At 43.8% G+C, this 23,132-nt stretch overlaps 1 protein-coding gene across 1 annotated transcript in view; it reads left to right on the top strand.

Annotated features, from left to right (window-relative positions):
- The window catches only part of KLHL7 (kelch like family member 7), a 247,515-nt gene that overhangs the window by 46,303 nt on the left and 178,080 nt on the right, over positions 1-23,132 (top strand). The window contains exon 3 of the mRNA XM_069211533.1: positions 7,697-7,790. Coding sequence (XP_069067634.1) covers positions 7,697-7,790 — 94 coding nt within the window. The remainder of the gene's footprint in view (positions 1-7,696; positions 7,791-23,132) is intronic.

Genomic DNA, 23,132 nt, shown 5'->3' with positions numbered 1-23,132 from the left:
TATGTGGATGTTAATAGCAATCACCATCTATTTTTGTTCAATTTAAAATATGTGAGACCGTGTATACACTGCTATAATTCTACCAGTGCCTGTCTTTCGCACTTGCACACACCCTTGATTACGCAGGGGTCAGGGAACCACACAGCACATACGCTAGTCTGCATATACTACCCATCATTCTATTTGTTGTAGGTCTAGCAGCTTAACTGGAGTCAGCCCCAGCCTTCCGTTGTCTGTGGTCTTTGGGATCTAACCCCAGATTTTGTGCAGTGTCACTTCTTTAAAGCAGCCCTGAACACTTTGGTCATTTTTTTTTTAACAATTGTGCTGGAAAAATGCATAATTTCACCCTTTTTTAAAAATGTCATGAGGTGACCTTCCACCCCATCTGACCTCCCCTAACAACCACAGCGCCACCCATTTAAGCTTCATTGACCACCACTCTCTGCATGAAAGCTACTGTGCCAGAGATAAAGGGACATCACCTGAAATCAGCACTTGCTGCTAGAGTATGTGATGGTCTGCGTTGCGTGTCGAAGTCTGCTTGCCTGTTAAGAGAGAGAAAGAGAGTGCCATGCCCAGCAGAAGGAGAGACTGTCCAAGAGGAGAAGCCCTCCGCGTTCCTGGAGTGAGGACCAGCAAGAGAAAGCTGACGGCACAAGAGAGCAAACCATGAGTGACCCATGCTGTGAATGAATCCCCCAATTTCTTTGAAGAGCTCCTGTGTGAACTTCCCCCAGATTGTGCAAGTAGTAGCAACACTGCATCATCTAGTAGCCAGCTGTGCTGCTGACACCAAAGAAGAGGACTCACATTTTCGCTAAGTAGGAGCTTGATCAGCCTGGAAGTACGCAACTGCCAAATATATTTCTCTGTGGAACAGTCTTCCTAGAGGCTGCTACTACTGTGCCTGTGTACCCATCTGTGTACTGCCTGTACGGCAGAAAATTCAGAAAACGTTGGGCCACTAATCAAGACCTAAGGTGCTGTCTTCCTCCAGTGAGTCCTACTTTAAAAGGAGGTCGCTACTGAGTCCTTGCTACTGCTGTGAAGAACAGGGGCATGAGCTTTTCCCTGCCACACCACTAGATCTGCAGGAAACGTCATGCATGTAAAGCAGGACCTAGCACAGGGAAGTGGGTCTTCCCACTTCAAACCCCAAAAGACTTGCAGATAACAAGAAATATAAAGGGTTTGACAATATTTGCTTAATTTTTAGGTCTCGACTAGGCAGCACTTGCGCTGTTTCTTCGAGACATGTATTCAGTCTACAGGCTTTGAACATGCTCAGCGCTTTTGGTTGGTTATTTGGCCTGCCTTTCGAAATTCCTTTGCTCTAGTTGGTGGATAGGGTACATCTGTCCCGCCTTTGGGTGTTATGTTTCCTCCCAGCAAACTTCACTCATTGATCCTTCATTTTGGCAATCTCTGGCCATCTGTCGTCTCCTTGCTCGCACTCCCCCTAGTATTGGATAGGAAGTGACTGGCAGCCTGTGGGTCCACCTTATGAGTATCCACGAGTTCCTGACATTGATTCCCTTCAGATTCATTCTCCATCTTTGCTATGTCCTAAGTCTTCAGATATTGGGCAGAGTTTTTAGTTTTTGTTGGGGATATTATTGGCTGAAGGACAAGAAAGCCAGAACTGATACCTATTGGGACATAGGAATACCCCAGTATGCATAGAGTTTCCAGTGTCCAAGAGCCACAATGTGAAATCTATGTGCTCAAACTGGGATGGAGAACCATCAATGAAGGGTGCACCTATCTATCCAATGTGTGGTAAGGAAACCTGACAATACAACACATGCCTTAATAACTGAGTTTTTTTATTTTATGTGTGTGGCACTCAAGGGAATCGTCTTTCAGCACCAAACTGCTGAGAAATGAAAGGAAGCCATGGGCCTGCTGAACTGTGAATCAATAATTGGGGACATGTTCTAAAACCCTTATTAAAGCTGAATGACCTTAGAGACATATCCAAAAGAACAAGATTAAAAATGAAGCAAAGTTACCTGACAGACCAATCAGATTCACCTGCACAGCATAAAGAAAATATGTTAAAGAATAATCGTAAAACATCAAAACCTTCATGATTCCCCTGTCCCAAGTAGGGTGAACCAACTCAAAATCACTATGCAGGAATGATCATATTTGAAAATGTTGCTGCTCTGTGGACTTTAACAGAGCCCTATGTTCTTAAATTAAATCTGAAACCTGCAGAAGAGCTTAGGGAGTATTTTCAGTTCTTTTCATTTACATTCACTGGAATAGTAGAAGTTCTACTGAACCGTCAAAATAGGACCCACAGCAGTGGAACAAACACAAAGTCAGCTTGTCACATCAGCCCCAAGAAAGACAATATCGATTTACTAACATCTTGGGAACATCACAGGAACTAGGTCCATTAAAGGGAAATCTAAAACTGAAGCAATAGTAAAATTCAAGTTCAGAAAATACCTAGTTTCCAGTGACATGCTGACTAAATTGGACAGTTATTAAGTCAGAGGCGAACAAGCAAGAGCACTAAAATACGTCCAGACTAAGGACCTGATTAAGAACTCGGTGGGCGGATTAATCAGTCAGGTGGATGGTTATTGTGTCCACCGAAATCTAAATCTCATTATATCCTTTGGGATTTAGATTTCGGCGGGTAGGATATCCGTCACAGTTGTGACAGAGTAACCCGTCCGCCAAGTTCTAAATCCGGATTAGATTTCGGCAGATGGGATATCCATCACTGTTGTGACAGAGTAACCAGTCTGCCGAGTTCTAAATCAGGCCCTAAGTAACTGTGGCATAGAAGTATCCGGTTGTACATGTGCACCCCCTTGAAGAATGACTAATACTCGTCCAAAGGAATGACAAAGCTGCTTCCTCAAACATAAATGCAGCCAACCTGGGGAGGGCATCAGATCACTGATATTAGTACGGTGCCATACCAAAGCACACATCTCCCACGTACCTGTAAAAAAAGATTTGGAAAAGATCAAGAATATTACTGCAGCTTTGAAGTAACTCCACAATCAGTATGACAAAGAAAGGGACCCTAGAAAGTATCCCAACCACCTGTCAGAGAAATGGAGAAAGGAACATAAGGGAAAGGAGACACCATGCATAACATTTTGCTCCCTCTAGAGTCTCAGACTACATGATTGGTAATATGGGTCCATAATGCCACAAGAAAGCTGTGTAATAAACCGTGTGCAATGGAGATTAGACTTGCAAAGATAGCAGTATAACGTTGGTAACGGTAGGACTATCAGTCACATTATTTTTTGACTTGGCGTTACTGCTAGCTCCTCCATATGGCTAGGGTCTCTACAGCCTTGTATTATCTACTGTCTACTGCCTTCTACCTGCCCTTCTGGTGTATGTTGCAGCCCTCATAATTTCTCCTGAAAGCAGATATAACACAGAGCACAGAAACATTTCCACCGCCTTAGTAATGATAGGAGGATCAGTGTGTTTATCTTCAAAACAGAAGTTGCTAAATTCCTTGGACTTTTGACTCCCTATTCAGGATGCGTGACATAATGCAAGAGTTTTCCTGCATCTATTAATCTAACATGTGAGCCAGAACATGATCCCCCAGCTCTTTAAACATAAGCCTAAAATGAATTTCCTGGATCTAGCTAGGAATTGGCAAATAGCAGGTCCTCATCAAAATTGCTCAAGATCTGAAGGTTCTAGATGTTCAGAAAGGAACTTGGCCCATGTAATAAGGCAACAACAAAACACCAGCACACAAGGACTATGGCCCTGAATTTTATGTGAAATCCTGAAAGGGATTTTCCTCATCCAGTGCCAAGGTGAAATAGCTCTATTTTGTAAACTCCAAATTGCTAAAAAGAACTAATGTGACCTTGATAAAAACAAGAGATCTATTTGTAGGTGACAAAGCCAGCATCGGCTTTGTTTTTTTTAATCCAATTTTTATTGAATTTAAAAGAGTCATAGAGATGCACATTGGGTACAAATGCATATTGTGAGTATTAGGATAACAATTGTTCCTAGAAGGGTCTAGGCAGATTGGGTTAGCAAATGCGGACTCTGCTCAAGCCCCGGGCTTCTTCCTGTCTTAGGGCTACCAATTCCGCCTTAGCCCATTTTAGAGTAGCCATGTGCCAGTATAGCAGCCCTGGTGGCAGAGCAACCTTTCAATGCATCGAAATGGATCTCCAGACTATCAGCAAAGCCAAGTCTATAAAGGGGTTTGTAGTGCTCCCTGACTACTTGCGTTTGAATAGTCCAAGGACACCAATTTCTGTAGTGCACAATTTGCCCGCTGTGTGATATTTGTCAATGCATCTGTGACTTCCCTCCACAGTGTCATCACTATTGGACAATTCCAAAATATGTGGGCCATGTCAGAATCATTGTTACCAGATTTAGGGCAGTTTGGGACAGCACAACTACACAAGATATAGTGCTCTGTCCCAAACTGCCCTAAATGTGGTAATTCCCTGTGTAGTATGTTGTACGGAATATATTGAAAATCTGTGTTGTGTATACTAAGACCTTATCCACTCTTTTGCGTTGGAGTGCAACCAATGTCAAACTCCTGTTCCTGTTGAGTGGATTGCAGTGGGTCCTGTGGGGTGTGAGCCACTGCACAGGTACACCATGTGATTAGTCATTGGCCACCCCCCGCTTTTCCCCCGCATGATGTGGAGCGTGTGCACCAAGGAATGTGTGTCTAGTTCAGTATCTGTGATTTGCTAGAGGTGCTGTATTTGGGCCAGGAGATCTCTCCAATTGCCTGTCAGATATCCTGGATCTAGAGGAGCACAATGTCTGCATATAGAGAGACGATATGTAATTCATCTCCCATGCTTACCCGTCCCATCGCAGCCACTGGGCAAGTGGCTCCATTGCCTGGGCAAAAAGGAGTGGGAATAATGGACATCCCTGAGCATTCCCCTCCTGATCATAATCAGGTCCAATATAAGTTGACCTATCCTAACTCTGGCCACAGGGGCTACATTAAGAGTCGTATGAGACGTAATGGCATTCTACAAATGCCCAGCTTCAAGAGTGTTGCGAACATGAACTACCGGTTCACCATCTCAAATGCTTTTTCCAGGTCTAATACCAGGCATGCTGTGTACGACCAGTGGCCTGGTGCAAGTTTCAGCACTCTGTAGAGCCTGCGGATGTTTAGGGTAGTTGAGCGGTTAGAGATGAAACCATTCTGGTCAATATGAACCAAGAGACGCCCCTCAATGACTTTGCTAAGCAGTTTGTAGCTGGTGCCTAACATGGGCAGCAGACAGAAGGATGTCACGTCAAGAGGGTCTTTGTTGGTAGCGAGACTGTTGTGGATTCTCGAGGTGGCGGAGGAAGGCACCCCTCCTCCTACACAGTTTGTTATATTTCCAGGAGTTTGGGGACCATGCATTGGTTTGATAAAATAATTAAAATGTGTAGCCAAGGATAAGAACAAGAACTAGGAATTCAGAAAATTGTCCAGGTTTTCATGTAGAAAATCCAGAATGTCCCTGGATTAGTTTCTATTGTGCTGTCCTGATGTGTTCAGAAACTGCTCATACTTATGCTAGTTTTTAAAATTAAAGAATAATAGTTTTCTTTTTATAAAGGGTGTAATATTTATAAAATGCTTAGTTGCATTTCCTGATAACTTAACCACACTGTAAACTGAACTTTAGTTAATTTCAACCCTAGTTAGCGTACTCATGGAAACAATCTAAGCATGAAAGTCAAAGAGGGCCTAGCCTGTATTACAGTAATTATAGAGAGGACTCTCTCAATTCTTGCCACGAGTAGCTCAACCAACTGAGCTAAATCACCAATTTGCAAGGCACAGTAACAGAGAGGAGACAGGACTGGGGGGAAAAGGATGCGTTTGGGAAGAAACAGGTGTTATCTGCTATGACTAGAAGGCTGACATGTATGAAGGAGCCAACAAAAGGGGTTAGCAACGCTTTCCCATTGGTTGCGCCATCCCAAAAACTTTGCCTCAATCTCTATAAATGTGACAGTGAATCCAGGGAAGGAAACATTGGGCTTCTGCATGGCATAACACTTGCCACCATTGACCTGAACTAAGAGGAAAGATACTAATAAATGCATTAGACTTGAACACAACCCTTAACAGACAAAGCATGAGTAACCCCCCCCGCATCTCCAACGAGTAGCTGGTGAGCTACTGGTAGCTTTCCAGCTACCTGTAAGTAGCTCTCCTGTGTTCATCGAAGGCAATCATACTGGAACCTTTTTCTTGGTTCGCTCATTATGTGTATCCCTAAAGTAGGTATTTTCAGAACTCATTTGCTGATTTTTCAGTGATAAATCATTTGGGGAGACTTATATCTAGTATTATTACTTTTGTGTCAAGGGCACTGCAGCTTTGACTGACTTGTTTTACCCGCATAGAGGCATTTCAATTTTTACATTACAGCTGGCAACTCTGCCTGATGGACTGAGGTGATCACTGCTGGTAATATTCCATAGGTTGGCTACTAATGTAATCTTGTCTGTGGTCATGATTAAATACTAATAATTTTTGTTGCTCGTTATGATTTTCATTGAACAAAAGTAGCTCTTATTACACGTAAGGTTGGAGACCCTTGCCCCAGACCATATGTGTCACAGTAAGTAAAGCCCATAGGACATTGATTAGGGTGAGTAGGCATATTCTGATAAAACCTAACAAAACCAAATTGGTTTCTGGATGTGTAGTTTTGAAATACACAACCAAATATTAGACTATTGTATACCTATATGAAAACCTTAATAAAAAGAAGTACATTAAATAACTTTCTGGACAGGTATTTCACAATCCCCCAAGTTGTGGCCAAAATTTAAGTTGCACCCTATGTCCTTCTGTACACTACTTCTTCAGGATGGATTGGTGGTCTGGTTTTGGTGGCAAGAAATTGTGTTTTAAGTTCAGGAGTCAAGATGATGGATTAAGTTTTTGGGGTTCTGAGACTGCTTCGTGTTTTTAAGAGTTTTATGACTTTTTTAAAGTTGAGGAGTGGGTGGAAGAAGTGATACCATACTGTTTTCTTTTAGGTCAAGGGACACTGCCACTTATTCTGCAGTGGATGCTTCTCTCATTAGTTGGTAGGTTGTGGAAATTGCACTTATTCTTGGGAAAGTCATTTTATCTTCAGTGGTAGGTCACTGGAATTAGATATGAGATTTAGTTGTTATTCTTTAAGGTGCATTTTCTCTTCCTGCTGTCATTTCTAGATTACATTTCCATATTACCCATTCCGACGTTTCTTACTTGTTTCTTTTCATAATGGAGTCATGGTGTGTTTCATACATTACCCTCCTTTTCCTTTACTACAATAGAATACGATTACCAAGTACATTTCCCCCAGACCATATAACCAACACTCTCAAGCCTACTAAAAACCCTTTAAATACATAAATAAATCTCCATAGCTTGCTGTGCCACTAAAGGTAAGATCATAGCAGCCGTCTTATGCTGGTGTTAATCTCTGGCACATTCAGCCAGAGAACATCCACAAAACAAAGTACCTTAAGACCCCTTCAAGTTTCAGATGACCCCCTACAACACACAGATTGAAGCAAAATATCTGTTTCTGTTGTCCATGCCCAGCTATTTTTGTGTTGGTGGTATGGACCTTGCAAAATCTTGTTATTCCTTCATTCAGCTTATTGACTCTGCTGCTTATTCTCAATACTATTTCCTTTGTTCTAGCAAACATGTTGGAGTCCAAGTCCTTTGAAGTGGAGTTGAAGGATGCTGAGCCTGACATTATAGAACAGCTGGTGGAGTTTGCTTATACTGCCAGGTAGCTACTTTATAATCTTCCTCGTGTTCTTCCATCAGAACCTTCTTCTCTTAATAATGGACTGCTAATGCATGTTAACTGTATTGACCCTTTGACATTGATATGCAGTAGTTCTTAGTTTTGCAGACTGTCCGTAATCATGATGTGCAAGTGCAAATAACATTGGGGTAACATCTGAAGTAGCAGTTATTACTGCCTTGTAATGCATTCTATGGGTCCTGTAGTTAACATTGGTAACAGGACAGTGTCTGGGGGTATACTATTTTCTCAGGGCTTATTTTATGCTCTATTTGGAACCAGGTTCCTAATTTTGAGCTTTTGAGTCTTCACAGGTAGGGAAGTTAGGCATTAGCGTGCTTCCCATGCCACTGGATTCAAGCTAGCCTGGCTGATGAGGGGTGATACCCCGAAACCGGTCCCAGGATGCTTGTTTCCGGTCCAGTGAGGACCTGGCTTGGCAGTTCGGGCTGGACTGTTCCCATGAGGAACAGGGTCAAGACTGATTTGCATATGGCTGGGTCCAAACTGGGGTGGCATGGTGAGCAAAAAAACGATGGATTAAACCCAGATCTGTGACTGGGGGTGAGTGTCTGACAATGTTCAGCATTCCGTCCATCACTTGTTGTTTTTGCTTTGTCGCCCTAAGTGGGAAGGGTATACCCAGACGTGGGTCCCGTGCTTCCCATGCCACTGGATTCAAGCTAGCCTGGCTGATGAGGGGTGATACCCCGAAACCGGTCCCAGGATGCTTGTTTCCGGTCCAGTGAGGACCTGGCTTGGCAGTTCGGGCTGGACTGTTCCCATGAGGAACAGGGTCAAGACTGATTTGCATATGGCTGGGTCCAAACTGGGGTGGCATGGTGAGCAAAAAAACGATGGATTAAACCCAGATCTGTGACTGGGGGTGAATGTCTGACAATGTTCAGCATTCCGTCCATCACTTGTTGTTTTTGCAGGGAAGTTAGGCAGCCATCATTTCCTGGAGGTGATGGTGTAGCAGAGTATGGGAGTAAGGCCTCATATCAATTTGTGTATTAGAACAAGTTTGCAAGTTAGACCTACTATATAAAGTTCGAACACAGCCAAAGGGCATTGGAGCTGTTTACATTAGCACCAGATTACATTACACAAGGTCAGATACATTTCACTTAAAGTGTGAAGATTCAGTGATTTGTTCAGAATCAAAGCGTGTTTAATCAATGGCAGACTCGAACCTGGTTTCCCAGATCCAAAGTCAGCAGCTCTGACCATTAGGACACATCCATATTGTAGGAGGCTGGCCTGGCTTATAGTGGGTACCAGATGGTACTTACACTTTGTGCCATGTCCAGTTATCCCTTATTAATAGATTAGTAGTGTTCTAGCAGCTTAGGCTGATAGAGGTAGCTATAGCAGAGAAGCTTAGGCTGAACTAGGAGACATGCAAAGCTCATGCAATACCACTTATATCATATAGCACTATATCATAAGAATCACAATACTCAGAGTTACTAAAAATAAAGGTACTTTATTTTAGTGACCATGTGCCAGAAATATCTCAGAGGATATACTCCCTTAGGAGGTAAGTAAAATGCACAAAATATAAACACAAACCAAAATCAGGTAAGTAAACAGTTAGAAAAGTAGTGCAAACACTGTAGAGTACAATAGGATGCAATAGGCCTAGGGGCAACACAAACCATATACTAAGAAAGTGGAATGCAAACCACTAAGGGACCCCAGGCCTAGTGTAGCGTGTAGAGGGTCGCTGGGAGTGTAAGAAAACACTAAGGGTGTCCAAGATACCCCACCCCAAGACCCTGAAAAGTAGGAGTAAATTTACCCTACATCCCCAGAAACACACTAAAGTTGTGATAGAAGATTCTGCAAAGACAACAACTGACTGCAAAGCACTGAAGACAGATTCCTGGACCTGCAAAAGAAGGGGACCAAGTCCAAGAGTCACGAAAGTGTCTAGGGGGATCAGGAGCCCACTAAACCCTGGATGAAGGTGCAAAATGGCTGCCTCCGGGTGGAAGAAGCTGAAGATTCTGCAACAACGGAAGATGCCAGGAACTTCTCCTTTGCACAGAAGATGTCCCACGGTGTGCTGGAAGATGCAGAGTTGTTTTCACGCAGAAAGACCGCAAACAAGCCTTGCTAGCTGCAAAGGTCGTGGTTGAAGAAAATGGGTGCTGCCCGGGCCCAGGAAGGACCAGGAGGTCGCCTCTTGGAGGAGGAGACAGAGGGGGCGCTCAGCAGTACAGAGAGCCCACGCAGAAGCAGGCAGCACCGGCAGAAGCACTTGAACAGGCGTTTTATAAAATCTGAGCACGGTGGTCGTCTCAACACTACAAAGGAGGGTCCCAAGAGGTCGGTGGTCAACTCCGCGAGTTGAGCAATGCAGGACGGAGTGCTTGGGACCTGGGCTATGCTGTGCACGAAGGATTCCTTGCAAAAGAGCACAGAAGCCCTAGCAGCTGCAGTTCACGCAGTACACAGGATTACTGTCTGGCGTGGGAAAGCAAGGACTTACTTCCACCAAATTTGGACAGAAGGACCACTGGACTGTTGGGGTCACTTCGATCCAGCTCCTGTGTTCCAGGGACCACGCTCGTCGAGATGATTTCTTCTTGGCTTCCAGTGCAGGGTGAAGGCAGACAGCACTTAGAGCATGCACCACCAGGAAACAGTCGAGAAAGCCAGCAGGATTAGGCACTAGAATGTTGCTGGTAGTCATCTTGCTACTTTGTTGCAGTTTTGCAGGCGTCCTGGAGCAGTCAGCGGTCGATCCTTGGCCGAAGTCGAAGAGGGAGATGCAGAGGAACTCTGGTGAGCTCTTGCATTCGTTATCTGACGAGAAAACCACAGGAGAGACCCTAATAGCCCTCAGAGGAGGATTGGCCACCTAACCAGGTAAGCACCTATCATGAGGGGTCTCTGACGTCACCTGCTGGCACTGGCCACTCAGAGGCCTCCATTGTGCCCTCGCACTTCTGGATTCAAGATGGCAGAGGTCTGGGACACACTGGAGGAGCTCTGGGCACCACCCTGGGGTGGTGATGGACAGGGGAATGGTCACTCTCCTTTCCTTTGTCCAGTTTCGCGCCAGAGCAGGGGCTGGGGGATCCCTGAACTGGTGTAGACTGGTTTATGCAAGGAGGGCACCAACTGTGCCCTTCAACGCATTCCCAGAGGCCAGGAGAGGCTACTCCTCTCAGGCCCTTAACACCTATTTCCAAAGGGAGAGGGTGTAACACCCTCCCTCAGAGGAAATCCTTTGTTCAGCCTTCCTGGGACTGGGCTGCCCAGACCCCAGGAGGGCAGAAGCCTGTCTGTGGGATGGCAGCAGCAGTAGCTGCAGTGAAAACCCCAAAGAGCTAGTTTGGCAATACCCGGGGTCCATGCTGGAGCCCCGGGGATGCATGGGATTGGCACCCCAATACCAGATTTGGCATGGGGGGGACAATTCCATGATCTTAGACATGTTACATGGCCATATTCGGAGGTACCATTGTGAAGCTAAATATAGGTATTGACCTATATGTAGTGCACAAGTGTAATGGTGTCCCCGCACTTACAAAGTCAAGGGAAATTGCCCTGAACCATGTGGGGGCACCCTGGCTAGTGCTAGGGTGCCCTCACACTTAGTAACTTTGCACCTAACCTTCACTAGGTGAGAGTTAGACATGTAGGTGACTTATAAGTTACTTAAGTGCAGTGTAAAATGGCTGTGAAATAACGTGGACGTTATTTCACTCAGGCTGCAGTGGCAGTCCTGTGTAAGATTTGTTTGAGCTCCCTGTGGGTGGCAAAATAAATGCTGCAGCCCATAGGGATCTCCTGGATCCCCAATACCCTGGGTACCTAGGTACTATATACTAGGGAATTATAAGGGTGTTCCAGTGTGCCAATCAGAATTGGTAAAAATGGTCACTAGCCTGCAGTGACAATTTTAAAAGCAGAGAGAGCATAAGCACTGAGGTTCTGGTTAGCAGAGCCTCAGTGACACAGTTAGGCACCACACAGGGAACACATTCAGGCCACAAACTATGAGCACTGGGGTCCTAGCTAGCAGGATCCCAGTGAGACAGGCAAAAACAAACTGACACACAAGTAAAAATGGGGGTAACATGCCAGGCAAGTTGATACTTTCCTACACATATTTCTCAATTTGTTTGCGCAAATCATACATAAGAGGTATGGTTTTATATGCTCATATGTATTGAGCACGTTCTCTGTTGAAATGGCCTTTTTGAAGTAAACAAACAGAGCATCAAATACTGAAAATTTCACCCAGATTCAAGCTTAGAAATACTTGCAATGATTTGTTTTAAAACTAGACTTGTGGACATTGTTCAACGCCTTTGAACTAGTGCACAAACAGGGCTAAACATTTTAAATATTATGTGCACATACACCAGGACTTTCACAACTCAGCAGAAATTGGCTTGTGACCCACCAGTGGGTCCCCACCCTCAGTTTGGGTAACTCTGTCATAGGGGCTCCTTTCAGAGGCATCAGTAAAGGGGTGCACTAAAGGACACTTCCCCAGTACAGTCCCGATCCTATTGATGCCAAAAACAATCCTTCCATCATCAGGCAGCTAGGGTGTACTTGAGTGACTCATACAGGGGCAACTCCAACAGAGGCAAAGGCAGAGATGCTCCCAGTAAGGGAGTTTCCTCTATAAACACTGACTTGCCATGCATTCCCCTTGATCACACCACTCCTGCTGGGGGATGACTACATCAGTTTCTTCCTGACTGGGAAGAGATCACCTCAGACCAATGGGGTTTGAGTATAACAGAGCAAGATACTGCCTAGAACTCCTTTCAACCCCACCAAACATTCAAATCTGTGAGGTTACCCTAAGTGCAGAGCATCTTCTTTTCCCACAAAAAGAGGTGCAGGCACTCCAACTCAAAGGGGTCCATGGAGCCAGTGCCCTTTCACCAACAAGGCTAAGGAGTTTACTCCCTGTACTTGCTAATCCCTAAATTCGACGGCTCCCTAAAACCAATCGTATATCATAATCCCCTCAATAGTTACATTCCTGTCAGGATATTTTCCATATGGAAGACAGTTGGCCATAATTGTAGCTCTAAAAACATATAGACCCTCTTAAATCCACATTTGAAACATTGTTTATGATTTTCCACCTACAGAAATAAGGGTTAGCATATTCTTCCATACACTTAGAGCTTTCAGCCATTGCATACTTCAGTATAGTACTTAAAAAACTCATGGGCCCACCATTCGAGCCATTGCATTCTTGTCCCCGGCAATTTATTTCCTGCAAAACAGCTTTACTTATATCTATTGCATCTTTTAGACGTGTAAATGAACGTCAAGTCCTCGCTTTGCAGGAACCTTTTTATATAGGTTCCTGTGGATAGGGTACCCCTCTGAACTGACCCCAAATTCCTCCCCAAGGTGGTCTCTCCTTTTCATCTTAATCAAACAACTGAACTACCCGTCTGTTTTCCTCACCCATACTCTATAGCTGGATGGATTGTAAAATATTTCCCACATGATATTTTAAAGTCAAGCGGGACCTGCCCACTCCCTGTAGGTCACACTTTACTAAGAAGAAGGGGGCAACCATGACATTTCTCCTCTGTCAATGGGCTAGAGTTGGCCAAACAATATTAAGAACTCTGTTCCTGACATCTACATCATCTGCTGACCATCCACTGCATTAGTGGAGTACTGCTTTATAGTCTATGCAGAGCATGTGTATCTGCAGCCACTGATGCTATGAACAAAATATGTTATTTACCCTGTAAGCACCTTTTTTTTTTTAGCTTGTAGTGCTCCTACATTTACATGTGCACACCCTCCTCCCTGGAGTCAATGTCTTGTTTGGATAGCTCTGTAACATGAAGTATTTAACCTGCTGTTAAACACCATTTGCATGATCACCACATTCTTGCTAGTATCCATGCATACTTACACTCACCAACTCTATGGTAAACAATCTACAATGGTGTGGTGCCCATGCACATTCACAACTAAGGGAGGATTCACTGGAGCCTTTATGACTTGGGAATGTCTTCAAACAAAAAAAAAACTTGCAACGCAAGAGCCCAACACTAGATGGCAGAAGTATACAGAGCTGGTGAATCTACAGCACTGCAAGCTATTAACAGATACTTACAGGGTAAGTTACACATTCTTTAATGCACACACACTTAAAAAGGAATACCACACCGAGGCTCAGTGAATGCTGGAGGCCATGTAAAAACACAACAAATTAATTCAGCAGAGCATTGTTTCTATCCTGTGGGTCCCGGTGCTCTTCAGGTGGACGCAGGTGGCAATAGGTTCCAAATCAGGTAGCTCATGAGTAAGAAACATGCACTGAATTTACTAATGATGGTTGCTGCAAGTTTTTATCATGTTTATATGTGTAGTTAATGCATAGTGTAAAGGATTTGCATAAACTATAACCATACTTTATGGTATTGAATATACTGCTATAGTAGATACACGTCTTTCTGTTTTTGAAATTATTGCTTGCATTGAATATGGTGGGTGGTCAGGGCTGGGGAACTCCTATAGTCTGACGGCCAGGCATATTGTTTGGGGCCAAGGGCAATATGTTTTCATGTTAATTTTGTCCCTGGGACAAGTAGGCCCAACCCCCTGCAGCACAAACCCTTTGGCTGCCAGTCAGTTACGGTAAAATATGTGTCCATATGTTAATGCTGTTCGAAATCGTACTTCTGTTTCATTAATGCAAAATCTTCATTATTAGGGTGAGCACTCTTAAGGAAATGTTGAAAGCTCGGACTGCACTGCTGACAGTGGTTCCAGTATAAAAACGTGTACACACATTTGCAAAGTTTAACAATATAAGGCTATGTATAATGCTCCCAGTATGCTCTTTGGCTTGATGCAAACATTTGCAGAAGCTTGAAACAAAGACTGATGATTCCTTGCTTTCCAAATAAAATGTTCACAAAATATCAAGTAGGAAAAAAACGTTTTGCTAAACTACTGCGAAAGTTTGGTACCATTTCTTTAACGCATCATTCAGTAAAATGTGTTAATGCATGATAGTATTTCCAAGAAAATATTCATAATTGAAAAATCAGCATAAGCAGTTCCAATAAGATTATGGGAAACATGAAGATAAACAAGCATTGACAAAACCAATAGGTCTGACATTGGTGTTCAGCTTTTTGGTTTTGTCACTGCGTGTCTTGTTTTGAAATGATTTTTGTAAAACTTCATTGTCCTGGGAGCTGCCGGACACTAACCATCATAACAAACTGGCAAAAAACAAAAAATATTTTTGATCTCAAAAAGCACACCTTGCCACTGTAGTTCAGCGCACTGAACAAAACTACTTTATGTGCTCCTTATGAAAGAGTAGAATGATTTCACTCACAGTGAAGCCAACCGATAAACAGAGAGAGAGAGAGTTTTAATACAAACAAAAGGTCTTGGATAACCAATTAGGGGCCCAATTCTTAAAGGCACTTTCAAAAGTGCACACATAGTAAATGTCCTTGCATTAGTGCAGATTTACGGCTTTCAAGAATCCACAAACATTTTCAGAAGTAGGCCAGGAAATTGTACTCCTAGAAAATATTTATGAACTGTATTTTAGCACGAGCAGATATGCATGTGTAGATTTGCTCCTGCGAAAATCTGTTGAATATTTACAAGTTCACTTTCCTTCTAACCACTTTTCCCAACCCTGGACGAAGTTTTACTTCTGCCCTTGTCAGGAGTAAATTTCCAACCTTTCTCTGTATGGGAAGAGATTATAGAATAGCTGGTGAAAACCGCTAAAATAGGCAAGTTAGTAGGTTTTCATAGATTCTAAAAGGCATTCCAGCCCATAGAACTATTGCATACCCCTGTCTCTAGCCTCAGGATGTAGTAGTTCTGAAAGGTGCCAAAATAAGGAAATTGCCAGTATTCAGACCCTACTATATATAATATGAGCCATGACATAATAAGAGAGTCTATTATCAGAGCTCTTACATAATGAAGTTGCTGCCATAATTTGTTGCTGCGCTACATGGTGGCAAAGGGATGTTTTTTATAGGACAAGTAGATTTATGAAGCAACCTGTCCAGTGGACAAGCAGATATTTTATAAAATTCCATATCTCTATGGGTAGTACAGTCAAACTATAATTATGGGTACTTTAATATGCTTAAATGAAGCACTGCTTAACAGTCACTCATGAAGGGTCTCAGCAAGCACTGGCAGATACGTTTTAAGGCATGGGCAAAGTGGGCTCTGGCCCACGGCCCTAGGCTTTCAGCCCCCACCCCTCCACCATCACCCCCAATAGAGACAGCTCTCTTCCAGTAGAAAGTTGTGCCCCGATGACCTGGAATAATTCTTAAACATATTGCTCTAAATACCATTTTCCTTTAACTTATTTTAATTTGAGTGATGTGTGAGAGCATGTTAAAGACATTTTGCGGCAAAATCTTGTGTTTATGTTTCATACAACATCCATAAAAAAGTGCTTTTAGATCAAAACAGGACCTCAACTATGACAAATGGGAGAGTGTCACAGAGATTATTTGCAGTAGTATTATTGAACTGCTGCTGTGTTACAATATCGAAAACACATCACTACCCCTGAATATTAGATGTAAACACATTTAGAATTTGGAAGAGTGTGCCTTTGCGCTGTCAGTGACCTGCCAGTGAGGGCCTGAAAGAGCTGAACTTGAATAATAACTTTAAGACTGTTCCCAACCGGGGCCCCCAAAATACTTTTAGCCTACAGCCCCCAAAATCCATATGATGTCTTGGTTTTTGCAGTGCGTCAAGTATCTGTCACCTCTAAAAAAAAAAAAAAAATAAGTGCTTCTAAAAAGTCTGTTGAAAGCCACATTTCTTTAGAGCAGAATTTAAAGCTGTTTCTTCCAAACCAAATCAGGGTTTATAGAGCACAAATACTTACTCGCAAGGGTCTCAAGGCGCTAAGGGTTTTTTCCTCTGAGCTTCAGGTAAAGATTCTAGAAACGTATATCATAAATTGCATGCTATCGCAAAAATATCTCCACCTGCTATATTCCATCAAAAATCCTGCATGAAAAATTGACCTTAAAGCAGGCTTACTTTTTCACCTTAACTATTTTGAATGCACCCCTCCTCCCCTTTCATCACCATATGCATGCCTCTTCTGAATATAGACTACTATAATGTCAGTTTCTTTTAAGCTATTTTCTGTAACCATATCCCTGCAGCCTAACAGTATTAATTCAAGCAAGCATTTGCTTCTCACATAGCCCCTGCTAAAGGTCACACTTCATTATTATACCACACAGAATCTGGAGTAAATGCATGTAATGGTTTCCTTTAGCATGCAAAATTACCCCAGTAACCAATGGGCTGGCCATTAACTCTGGGGCTCCCTAGTAGCATGATACTTGCTATAAAGTGCTTCAATGCCTCATCAGGGGTAATAAGCACTATATAAATTCAATTTCAATAATAGCAGCAGATACAAACTTATACTCATGCTTGGCTTACTGCGCCTTGGCTGTCACCATTCCTTCTCCCCTTATTCCCAGGTGTTCCTCCTTTTTTATCTCTAGGCAGGTCCCAAGTTGGGACAGAAAGCCACTGTGCACCGTGATTCAAGGCTTGGGTGCAGATAACCCAGTTTAGTAGTAACTGCACTCAGTTCCATGCGGTCTCCTTTTTAGCAGTTTCATCACATGCAGATTGTTGTGTCCATTCTAGCTGACATCAGGAAACCAGCAGCATGCCTCTCTGATCACTTCCATTTCGTGGAGGAGACGCACTTGTGGCAGATGTGGTAGTTTGCTTCTGGCACGATGGGGTAGCGGGTTCTAACACCTTGAGTCCTCCTGTAGGTACTAGATGGAAGTGGATGCCCCTGGCAGATGTCTGCCAGCATATGGGTCACTCAGTGCACAGTTCTTGATTCCGGTGGCGATATATATTCAAGTGCAACCTTTGGCTCTCAGTGGCGATGTTCACCATGGGCACTGCTCATGTTTTCAGTGGTGGCGTCTTGATGTCAAAGGCCAGGCCTGCCACAATCATTCTGCTTTGCACAGTGACTAAGTCAACCATCGATCCTTTATTCCCACTCAGACCTGCACTCCTGGAGAGACTGTACCAATGCTGCTAGGACTGGCAGATCGCTCTCCACAGCTTAATAGAGACACAGCACAGAGGTTTTTCTACTTCTGGCACTCCATGGAGAGAGATACCCCCTGCAATGTTGGCAGGCTCCTTCCCACTCTCAGCAGGCCCTTCAGGTCAAGGGAACCATTCTTTAGCAAGGCAAGAATCTAGATGATTTCGTCTGGGAAGCTAGGTGTCTGCCAGACACCAGCTCTGGTTGCACAGCAGTCCAGTGAGTACTCTGCAGAGCACTCCCTTCCTTAGTCAGAGTGCTTGGAAATGGAACCCAAAGTGGGTTAGATGTCTTCATACAGTCAAAAAAGACCCGAATTGTGGATTCTCTGTTTGCATTTTAGAAATGAATTTTAAGTGGTTCTTTTTCACGTGTCCTCTCCTGGCTGCTCTCTAGACATCCTTGGTGTAGCCTCCTCATAGTAGGGTAGTCTACAACCTGGAGCACCTACAACAGAAGCACAATAGGTGTAAACTTCCTTCACCTGGCTATCAAGAATCACACTGAGAAGTGATCAGGAAAGAGTCAAAAGGCTGGCATCCCCTAAAAAGGCCTCTTTCACCTTAACAACAGAGACTGCAGTCTCACCCTTCTCCTCTGTCCAAATGGTAGTGTTATAGAAAGATTAATCAGCAGTTCCCATCAGCAAAAGGTCTCATTGAATTTTTAAAGGAGCCTAGTCTCCTATGTGCCCACTTCTAGGTCCAGCTCTCCTCCATCTAGCTTCAGGAGTGTCAGCAGTATGCTTCCACTGTTTAGAAAAACAATATCACCTCCATTTTATGCACAGGAGCAGGCCAGAGGTTTCTAAACTGTAACTCGAAGGCCTGTATTACCTTGCTTACCCATACACATATTGCATGTACCATACGGTCACAAATAGTCACACACACACACACACACCCACACCCACAATGTACATTTTGGATGTTAGAGCTAGGATCTGAGTTAGGGCATACAAGTGGAACTTTAAGTGTAGGGCCAGGAGGCCTCCACTCCAGTGACACAGATGAAAAGGTCTAGTCACAGGTGAAGATTTACAAACAGCAGTATGCTGGCAGGACTGCTGTACATGCTAAACGTAAGAAGGGGACGATAGTCCAGTGTCTGTAAAATCAAGGCATGCTTAGTGCACCCCTCTAGGTCCCAGACCCCTGCCATATCAAGTGGCAGGCCTTGGTCTCTTGTACATAAACTATATTAGAGTGAGTCTAGGACCAGAATCGAAAACCAGTATGCCATATAGTCACAGACGGGCACTTGGGGCAAAAGAATATGAATGGACATCATGCACGAAACGTCCGTCCTAGCAAAGTTCTTTCCCAGCTCATTTACTAGCAGTTGCTAGCTGTTAATCAGAAGAGTCAAGTGGCCTTCATCTTAAAAAGTTTTTGTTTTAGAGTAGAAAAAATATCCCTCAGATCTGAAGAATTTCTGAATCTGTCACTGTGCCCTATATAAAATAGCACCTTTACCTTCAGACTATCCTATTGTCTCCCTTGTATGTGTGAACTTTTTCAAACCCACCATCCGTCCACAGTTCCCACTCCACACACAAAGTTCCATACATCTCAAATGTTTGACTGGAATTCCATGTTGGCTCCCACACATTCTACACCCAGATGGCACAGTATATATAGCCATTGAATGACCTTGTTTGTATTACCTCCTTCAATGCTGAGAGTTAATTAGCTATTACGTTTTACCATACCAGCACCACCTTGTAAGACCAAGATAGATAAGGATACAGTAATGCATTGCCACTGATTGGAATATTGGCATCCACAGCATAACATTTTAAATGTAAGAGGCGAAGGCCACGTGTAAAATGCAAAGAGTAGTTACTTGTAGACATGCTTGCTCAGGAAGCCATTTTGGCTATCCCCTCAGGCCTTTATTTTAATGCAGGGAATGGTTTCCTTTGTGTGTGTCCTCAACACAGAACACTAGGCCAGGAGGCTCTTTTAAAACCACCATATCATATCCTTTATCCCACACTCCTTTTTAGTGCTAATATTATTCACTCGGAGTACTGTTTGAACTTGTTAGGAATCCATAGGTAAACGTGGCAGCTGTTAATTATACTCCTCCTGACCTGTGTCTGCTCTTCCAGGTGCTGTCTGCCCCTGTAGTATCTTTCCATCCTACCATCTGTCTATGTTTTTACTGCACAAACCTTCCTTCGTACATCACAGCAAATCCGTAGCTGTAAAATTTACATTTTAATTGTGAAATGGTGTCTCCTGGGGTATATATTGCCCATGTTCGCTGACAAAGTGTAAAAGGGTCACGGGGACCCTGTTCCGTGACGGTGCCCTAAGACCTACAGTCCGATACCCCGGGGGCACCGCCGACAGCCTAAGCCCAGGAACGCCCACTTTCAACCCGGACGTCCTGGTTCCATCAAAAAGAAAAGACGGACTGAAGATAGGGGCAGCGTTCGAGGAGGAGGACCAGTGACTTCAAGACGAGGAGGAGACCCGAAAGAACCACCACAAGGCAGGCAGCCAATCAGAGGGACCGGAAGGAACAGCGGAGAAGAATAGAAACCAGAGACGCCTCGACGGTAGGATGCTCTGACGATAGCGAGGACTTCCCGCAACAACTCCAGCCATGTCCCAGAGGGACGTGGCTCTCGCAGGTACGTGCCTGCCTAGCAAACCCCGGGCTATTGCTGAGTGGGAGAGGGAATGCAGACAGTGCAGGGCAATTAGCGAGAGACGGGATAAATAGACGGTCCATCTCTCAGTTTCTGTTATTGCGTTTTTTGTTTTCTTTTCCTTTTTTGACTAACCTACACTACGTTTCACTGGTTGTGAGGAATCCTGTGAAGATAACAGGGTTCTACAATATAGAAAACCATTTATTGTGGTTGAACGCGGCGAGCACAACACCACAGAGGTTAAAGACCAAGGGAGCACTCGCCAAGTTTGTTTGTTTGTTTTTCCACCATGCCGCACCTGCACACTCTAACCCTATTATAAACAAAAATAGGAACAAAGATACTTACCATTTCCTTTTGGTTTCTTTATTTTGTTTGGTTGACGAGCCCCACTCTTCCATCCTGATTCCACCACGGAGACCTATACTTGGGAAGAACGATCCTAAGGGAGAGAAAAGAAGAAAAGAGACGAATTAAAACAAGAAAAGAAAGAAGAAAACAAAAAGATCAGAGGAGGAGAAATGAGAGAGAAAACAAGAGAGAGAGACAATGAGAGAAATAGGAGTGGAGAAACTCCAGTAGGAGTTGACAATAACGTTTGTGACCTATAAGTCTGGAAAATAGCTCAAATTAATAATGAAAATACCAGTTCTGAACTATATCGTGACTCCGACAAGATTATTAACGTCTCCAACCCGGTGGGTTATCTCACACCTTCGACACAAAGATTGCATCAAAAATATATTAAGGTGATTTCAAAGCAGTTACTTTAACCTTTTAACTGCAGATACAGATATAAAATTATAACAGATTAATCACAGTTTGAATCTTTTTGATCCACTGGCACCTTAAAGTGACGCATTATGACATGCATGACACAATTAAAACAAATTGCCACTTGTCCACTGAAATTCTTGATCCACTAGAGAACATTGTTCCTGGCTCTCATATCCTCCAGCCTTTTAGGATCAGTCACCTCTTCGATGGATTCTCCTTGAGACACTTGCAGCTAAATTCCTAATTTGGTGTGATACTTTTATTTAGTCTTGTTTCTTTCTCCCTGGATCTTTTTCATTGACTTCACTTTAATATCTGGAATATTACTTAATTAGATGTACTTTAGAGGAGCTTTGGGCTTTTACATCAAAAGAACAAAACCTCTGAAATCTTACTGCTGATAGTGGCATTGTGCGCACCCCCCATCCCTTTTTTTAACCTGCCCTGGCTTTGTCAAGGAAGAAAGCGCCTGGTTTGCTGATGTTTTGCAGAGGCTGATGGAAATTCTAGATTTACAGTGCCCCACCTTGGAATTGAAGACCAATGTATTGACGTTAAGTACTTCAACTGGTCGGGCTCCCACAGAGCAGCTGTTACCATTTAACAAGGCCCTTAGTGATACCTTTTGAGCACTTGATCCAAACCAGATCAAGAAGGGTTCAAGGAGAACAAAGCCACAGCACGTTCCTTGGGCCTTTCTGCTCCTAGAAGACAAATCCACCAACAATTTCGCCCTCTCTGTGGCTACTGTAGAGCCTTTCCATTTCGCCATTGCCAGACTCCTCCACCATCCCATCAGGCCTTTCAGCCCATTCGTGGCTGAGGCCACAGTTTCCAAAGGCAACGTGCAGCTCAGTTCCCCACTCCTCCAGTATCGGTAGCAGAAAAAAACGCTTTTGTGTGTCCTTGCAGGAACAAGTATACCATTTGGAAGGCAGGATCTGATATTTTACCCAAGTGTGGCTGGCCATTACTTCAGAGAAGTGGGTCCTCCAAATTGTCCATCAGCCCTGCACCCTCCAGTTTATCTGTACCTTGCCACACCTTCCACCATCATCATTGGGGCTGACAGAAGACCACCTGTCCATCTTGTACCAGAAAGTGAAGGACCTTTTGGCCAAAGGCGCCATAGAGATAGTTTTGGCCCTGGAAGTAGTAACAGGATGTTTTTTCTGCTACTTCCTTGTGCCTAAGAAAAATGGAGGTTTCTTCCCATCTTAGACCTTCGCCCTATCAATGTCGTCCTGTAGAATGACCAACTCATGATGCTCAAGCTTGCTAAGGTCTTGTCAGCCCTAGATTCTGAAGAGAAGATGGTGGTGTTAGACCTATAGGCCGCTTATATCCATAGCACCACCCTGCAAACCCACAGGCACTACTTGAGGTTCTCAGTGGACCAGACGCATTTTCAGTTTGCATTGCCCCTTTGCCCTCCAGTGCTGCTCGGATGTTCACAAAAGTGATGGCGGTGGTCAGTGCACATTTTCAGATGTCTGTATCGGTATTAGTAGTCCCCTACCTCAATCACAGGTTGTTGAAGGTTGTCATCAACCACCTCTAGATGACAGGAAACCTCCAAACATATTTGGAGTTTACTATCAGTGTGTCAAAGTTACATCTGACTTCTTCGCAAAAGCTCCTGTTTATCGGGGTCATCCTGCATCGTGCAGTTTAATGCTTTGCTCCCAGAGTTTGAGAGTCTTGAACTTTTGTGTAATGATCCCAGTGTTTCAGCCTGAGCCTTGGATGACGCTGAGGATCCTGGGGTCGTGGGCCT

This window comes from Pleurodeles waltl, chromosome 10 (genome assembly GCF_031143425.1).
Source record: "Pleurodeles waltl isolate 20211129_DDA chromosome 10, aPleWal1.hap1.20221129, whole genome shotgun sequence".
Lineage (NCBI taxonomy): Eukaryota > Metazoa > Chordata > Amphibia > Caudata > Salamandridae > Pleurodeles > Pleurodeles waltl.
This window is presented reverse-complemented; position numbering and strand designations above follow the sequence as displayed.